General features: G+C 47.4%; 1 protein-coding gene across 1 annotated transcript; it reads left to right on the top strand.

Annotated features, from left to right (window-relative positions):
• The first annotated feature begins 261 nt into the window (after positions 1 to 261).
• LOC123407079 (protein FORGETTER 1-like) lies at positions 262 to 5450 on the top strand. Its single transcript, XM_045100119.1, has 2 exons — positions 262 to 4202; positions 5141 to 5450. The coding sequence occupies exon 1, from the start codon at positions 262 to 264 to the stop codon at positions 4186 to 4188; it is 3927 nt and encodes a 1308-aa protein (XP_044956054.1). The 3' UTR covers positions 4189 to 4202; positions 5141 to 5450.
• Positions 5451 to 6768: the final 1318 nt, after the last annotated feature.

The following is a 6768-nucleotide window of genomic DNA, read 5'->3' as shown; positions in this document are numbered from 1 at the left end:
TTTCTCCTCTGAATTGAGCTCTCGTTCTAGTTTTCATTGATCATATTTTGTTCTTAACAAGCCAGTGCTTGACTGAAAGCGTGCTTGCGGGCTGCCCTGTTTAGCCCGGCCAGTTTGGCCAGGTATGTGGCCAGGTTTGAGTGGGCGGCATATTTTTTCTTTCAATCAACAAGCTCCTCCACGGCCCCATTTTCTGCACCAAACCCTCCTGCGAGAAAAAATAACCCCCTCCACAGCCGAAGTCCTCGCCCCCTTCCTGCGATGGCCGGCGGCGGCGCTTCCCCTTCCCCGGCGGCGGCCGCCCCCCCGGCTGCCGTCCAGGTGCGCTGCGCCGGCTGCCGCGGCGTCCTCGCCGTGGCCCCCGGCATGACCGAGTTCATCTGCCCCAAATGCCGCATGGCGCAGCGCCTCCCCCCGCAGCTCATGCCCTACTCCTCCCCGCCCAAGGCGTCCCCTACCCCGCCTCCGCCCCAGCCTCCTCCCCTTCCTCCTCACCCTCAGTCTCAGCCCGCGCCTCCCGCTCCCGCTCTCCCCGCCGCTTCCCGCCGCTCTGGGCCGCGGGCGCAGGGCGTGGACCCCACCAAGATCCAGCTGCCCTGCGCGCGCTGCAAGGCCATCCTCAACGTGCCGCACGGCCTCGCCCGCTTCCGCTGCCCGCAGTGCGACGTCGACCTCGCCGTCGACATCTCCAAGCTCCAGCATTTCCTTACCGCCGCCGCCCCTGGGCCTGGCTTCGTTCCTCCACCGCCTCCGCCCGCGCCTCCGCTCCCAATGCCGCACATGCCCTTCCTGCCGATGATGCCGCCCCCGCGCATGCCGATGCCCCCAATGGTCCCGCCACCCGAGCCGCCGGAGGAGATCAACGAGGTTGCGCTTGACGTTGAACGCGAGGAAGATGAAGGTGACACTGTTGGTGAAACTTTCATGGACTACAGGCCTCCTAAGCTGTCTCTTGGTCTTCCTCATCCGGATCCTGTGGTGGAGACTTCATCTTTATCAGCTGTGCAGCCTCCTGAGCCTACTTACAACTTGGCTATCATGGATGAATTGGATGAGACCAGGGCATTGTCATGCTTACAGATTGAGACAATTGTGTATGCTTGTCAGAGGCATCTTCATCATCTCCCTACTGGTGCTAGAGCAGGTTTCTTCATTGGTGATGGAGCCGGTGTTGGTAAAGGGCGTACAATTGCTGGATTGATTTGGGAGAATTGGCAACAGGGGAGGCATAAGGCATTGTGGATTTCCATTGGTTCAGACTTGAAATATGATGCCCGCAGAGATTTGGATGATGTTGGTGCAAAATGTGTGCAAGTGCACGCGTTGAACAAGCTGCCATATTCTAAGTTAGACTCGAAGGCCACTGGGATCACAGACGGAGTTGTTTTTGTAACTTATAGCAGTTTAATAGCATCTTCTGAGAAAGGACATTCACGGTTGCGGCAGCTGGTAGAGTGGTGTGGATCTGAGTTCGAAGGTCTTGTGGTGTTTGATGAGTGCCACAAGGCTAAAAATCTGATTCCTGAGGCAGGAGGTCAGCCCACACGCACTGGTAAATCAGTTCTTGAGATCCAAGACATGTTACCTGAAGCTCGAGTGGTTTACTGCTCAGCAACTGGTGCATCAGAGCCTCGGAATTTAGGCTACATGGTCCGGCTTGGTCTCTGGGGAGACGGAACATCATTTCAGAGTTTTCACCAATTTTTAGGTGCTCTTGAGAAAGGTGGTGTGGGTGCCCTTGAACTTGTTGCTATGGACATGAAAGCTAGGGGTATGTATGTTTGCCGCACACTAAGTTATAAGGGTGTTGATTTTGATGTTGTGGAGGCACCTCTAGAGGACAGAATGATGAATATGTATAGAAAGGCAGCTGAATTTTGGGCTGAGTTGCGTGTTGAGCTCCTATCGGCAAGTGAGTACTATGCAGAAGACAAGGGCAATTCAGCTCACATATGGCGGTTATACTGGGCCAGCCATCAGCGTTTCTTTAGGCATATGTGTATGTCTGCAAAGGTACCTGCTGTTGTGAGGTTGGTGAAGGAAGCCTTAGCAGAAGAAAGATGTGTGGTGGTTGGTCTCCAGAGCACTGGTGAAGCTCGAACAGAGGAAGCTATCACAAAATATGGTCTTGAAATGGAAGACTTTATTTCTGGTCCTAGAGAGTTGCTTCTTAAGCTGGTAGAAGATAACTATCCCTTGCCTCCAAAACCCGATTGTTCTCAGCAAGGTGAAGAAAAGGTTATGGAGGTCCAGCGTAAGCGACCCGATGTATCCTCAAAAGGACGAGTTAGGAAACTCACAAAAATGGAAGATAGTGATGATGGAATAGATGCGCACTATCCGTTGGAGTCAGACCATGAATTAACAGATTCTGAAGAGGAATTGCATATGTGTCAGATCTGCAATACCGAGGAGGAGAAGAGCCTGTTGCTTCATTGTTCCAATTGTGCTACAAGTGTTCACCCTGGCTGTCCAATTCCACCATGGACTGGAACGTTGACAGATGATTGGTTATGTTATGCATGCAAGGAGATAATAGAAGGCTATTTTAAAGAGAGGGATGCTTACATGGCTGAACTATCAAAGAGATATGACAATGCAGTGGACAGGAAGTCAAAGATTTTAGAAATCATCCGTGCTTTAGATTTGCCTAATAATCCTCTAGATGATATCATTGATCAGCTAGGTGGTCCAGACAATGTTGCAGAAATAACTGGAAGGCGTGGTATGCTAATAAGAGCATCAGATGGAAAAGGTGTTGTTTACCAGGCACGGAACACGAAAGAAATTGCATTTGACATGATCAATATGCATGAAAAGCAGCTATTCATGGACGGAGAAAAGTTTATCGCAATAATATCGGAAGCAGGATCAGCTGGTGTTTCCTTACATGCTGATCGAAGGGTTAAAAATCAGAGAAGAAGAGTACACATAACACTTGAACTTCCATGGAGTGCAGACCGTGCAACCCAGCAGTTTGGGAGAACACATCGTTCTAATCAAACTTCTGCACCTGTATATAGGATTCTTTTTACCAACCTTGGTGGTGAAAAGCGATTTGCATCAATTGTGGCAAAGCGACTAGAGTCTCTTGGAGCTTTAACACAAGGAGATCGAAGAGCTGGACCATCACTTAGTGCTTTTAACTATGACAGCAGTTATGGGAAAAAAGCCCTGACAATGATGTACAGGGGTATAATGGAACAGGATGCATTTCCAGTTGTGCCTTTGGGATGCTCGGAGAATCAATCTAGTCTCCAAGAATTCATCACTAGATCAAAAGCTGCGTTAGTGGCAGTTGGAATTGTCAGGGATGCTGTAATCTGCATTGGAAAACATGGAGCAAAGCTTACTGGTAGAATTGTTGATTCTGATATGCATGATGTGGCCCGTTTCCTCAACCGTATTCTGGGATTAGCTCCAAACATCCAGAATGGGTTATTTGATCTCTTCACAAGCATACTCGACGTGGTAATTCAGAATGCACGAAGCGAAGGACAGCTTGATTCTGGTATTGTTGATATTAAAGCAAAAAGGGTTGAAATGAAAGAACCGCCGAAGACAGTTCATGTTGATAGCCTGTCCGGTGCTTCCACGGTGTTGTTCACTCTTACAATTGACCGTGGAGTTACTTGGGAGTCAGCAAATGCAATGCTTGAAGAAAGGCAGAAAGATGGTGCATGCTCTTCTAATGACGGGTTTTACGAGTCCAGGAGGGAATGGATGGGCAGAAGACATTTCATGCTAGCGTTTGAAGGCTCAACGGAAAGAATGTACAGAGTAACTCGCCCTGCCGTCGGGGAAGCTTCGAAGGAGATGCCTTTGGCTGAACTAGAAGGAAAGTACAAGAAGGTCTCATCGGCTGACAAAACTGGGGAAGGCTGGCAGGAAGAATACGATGTGTCGTCCAAGCAGTGCATGCATGGGCCCAAGTGCAGACTTGGAAGCGATTGTACTGTGGGCAGAAGGTTACAAGAGATTAATGTTTTGGGTGGTCTAATACTTCCTGTGTGGGGTGCAGTAGAAAAGGCCCTGAATAAGCAGGCCCGACAGGCTCACAAGAGGATACGTGTCGTCCGCCTGGAGACAACAGATGACAACCATCGGATTGTTGGGCTTGTCATTCCAAACGCAGCAGTGGAGTCGGTGTTAGAAGGTCTGCAGTGGGTCCAGGACATCGATGAATGATGTGGAAACTAAAGGTTATTTCTCTGCACATTCTTGGGTCTGGTGTTGTAGACCATATTTCTGTAGCTAAGGAAGCAGCTTTCAAGGTTTAAGCTTTCTCTCTTCTTTCTTCTTTCTTCATGGGGTGGGAGAGCACAGCCTGTTGTGATGGATGTTGGTTAGCTCAGAGATTAGGAAAGTAAATACAACATTTTCTGTTTACTGGAGTATTCTTTTTCTTGCTTGAGTCTTGCTAAAAAAACATATTCTGTCACCCGCAAGTTGAAGAGCCGTCAATGAATGTAGAGTAGTGATTCCCCTGTCAAGTGACATTTAGGAAATGGTAAAACTGCTCGTTTTTGGGAAGATAATATGGTTTGGAAATTACCCATTAGCTGCACAGTTTGGGGACTTGTACTTGTTTAGTTAATGAAAAGGACAAAACTGTGTTTGATCTCTGGGATGGGATTACAGTTAAAATGCAGTACCTTTCGTAGAGCCTTTTCAGTAGAGCCTATGAGTCTGTTGTAGGTGGTAGCCTTTTCAATAGCCACGTCTGGTTTACTTGGAACAGGTAGGGTTTAGTATGGCAATATGAATCTAAGGGGGTGTATTCCTGTCTTTGTGTGGCATTGTTAATTTTAGAGGTGTCCAACGTATCTTTCTTCCTGCTGTGTAGCATTTGAAGGTGCCACTCAAAATCCTAGGGTTTGTTTTGTGGCCTTTATCCCGAAACAAAGTAATGACTCCTGACAACCGAAAATGGGCATGGCTAAAGCTCTTGAGCGTATGCACCATACTGAAATTAAATCGGTACATCATCTGTTCTTTCATTTGAGTGCATTGCTGTTAGGACAGTTTAGGATGATGTTGAGCAAGTTTTTCAAGTTGACATTGACCTCATTTTAAAAGCACTCGGTGCTCATCGGTTATACGACAAGTTCTTTGCACCTAAACATTGTTTCTTCTGCAGCCCTGTTCGGACCTGGGCGGCGGCCGTTGGTGACGCAGATCATGGAGAGGTTGCTTCACCGGAGCGTTTTATGAAGAACCCTGGGCGTGGCGATGGCGATGAGAGCCGTGTCGTCGGATTCTAGCTGGGGCGTCTTCTCCTCCCTCCCTGGCTTGGTGTCTTGGTTGTTTAGCTTGAGTCTGCAGTTTGCTGCTCTGCTGTAGTAGTGTGTCAGTGCCCTGAACCTGGCCTTTTAGCCGTTTTCGGTGGAGGGTACAAACATGTATGTAGGCTTGAAGTTGGGCTGATTGAAAACCTTGAAGTTGGTTGAGTTTTCTGTGGGAATGGAGCATGGGGAGAAGACGCGGTACAAACATGTATGTAGGCTTGAAGTAGGGCTGATTGAAACCCTTTTGATGGGGAGCAAAATAACCACCGTGAACTGAAGCGGTCCAAACCTGAACGTGTTGATCGGACCTGTGGAGCCTGCATATGGTTTGTTATTTGTATGCATGAAAACCCTAATACTCTAGCTAAAAGCAATCAATCACAAACATTTTAGGAACCAAAATTAGTTCCCTGTGATTTTTATTAGGGGGTGATCTGCGGCGGCCCAAACTTTCGGCCAGCCGCGCGCGAGTCGTAGGATCCACCAACCTCGCGTCGTCCGCACCGTTGGATCTGCATGCAACATTTCCCCCTATGCAGCAAAATTTTGATGCGATGCAACAATTTTTTCAGCGGTTGCAACAAAAAACAAAATTTGTAGCAAAAAATATCTAGGTGATCGTAGCAAAAAACGAAGCTGAGGGTGCGTGGTAGCAAAAGTCAAACGCCGGTTGTAGCAAATATTTACGTGACGTGTATGTAATTTTTTTAGTGAACGGTTGCAGCAAAACATGATGCCGGTTATAGCAAAAATTAACACGGTTATAGCAAAAGTAATCGATTGTAATGAAAAATCCGACGAACTGGAGTTGCAATCAAACGTATATGCAGCTTTTTACTGGACAAATGTAACAAATTTACACGAGAAAAAAAATTGCATGGAAAACGTTTGTATCAAAAAAATACACGGTTGCAGCAAATGTGACGAAAAAATGCTACAAGCATCTGCCAACGGGGCGGACGCATGAAAAAAATGTTGCATGGGCCTGCCTGCGCGAGGGACGACCGACGCGTCGGTTCGACCGGCGCGCCGCCCAGAACGCCGGTTCGGCCGGCTCGCCGCCCAGAAACGATTCCCTTTTTATTAATCAAACTTGGAACGTGACAAGGCAGAGGGAAGAAGCACCAGCCCGAGGAGCTCTGGTGCGGTGTGCGACGCCGAGGTTCGCGAGGGAGACTTATATGGGATCTGACATTTAGATGAGATCGTGTGTTCCTTCCCAAAAAAAAAAAATCATATTTAGACATTTAAAAAATCTGAAATTATTAGGCAATGGTATATGTCTATCACTCGGAAAAAATCAGCTCAAAACTCGATGTACATTTAAAGATTCAGAAAAGATAAATTCAAATGTGAATAGAAACAGTTTATAATGAATAGTACTTTGACACTGTTTGTATCTGATTTTGTCTTTTTTGTTTCTATTAATGTGAGTTGGATTAGGAAATGAAGCTTTTTTAGACTATACATCAAACATTCA

The sequence above is a fragment of the Hordeum vulgare genome, chromosome 7H (assembly GCF_904849725.1).
Source record: "Hordeum vulgare subsp. vulgare chromosome 7H, MorexV3_pseudomolecules_assembly, whole genome shotgun sequence".
NCBI classification, from domain to species: Eukaryota; Viridiplantae; Streptophyta; class Magnoliopsida; order Poales; family Poaceae; genus Hordeum; species Hordeum vulgare.
The sequence above is the reverse complement of the archived record's forward strand: the minus strand, read 5'-3'. Positions and strand labels throughout refer to the sequence as shown.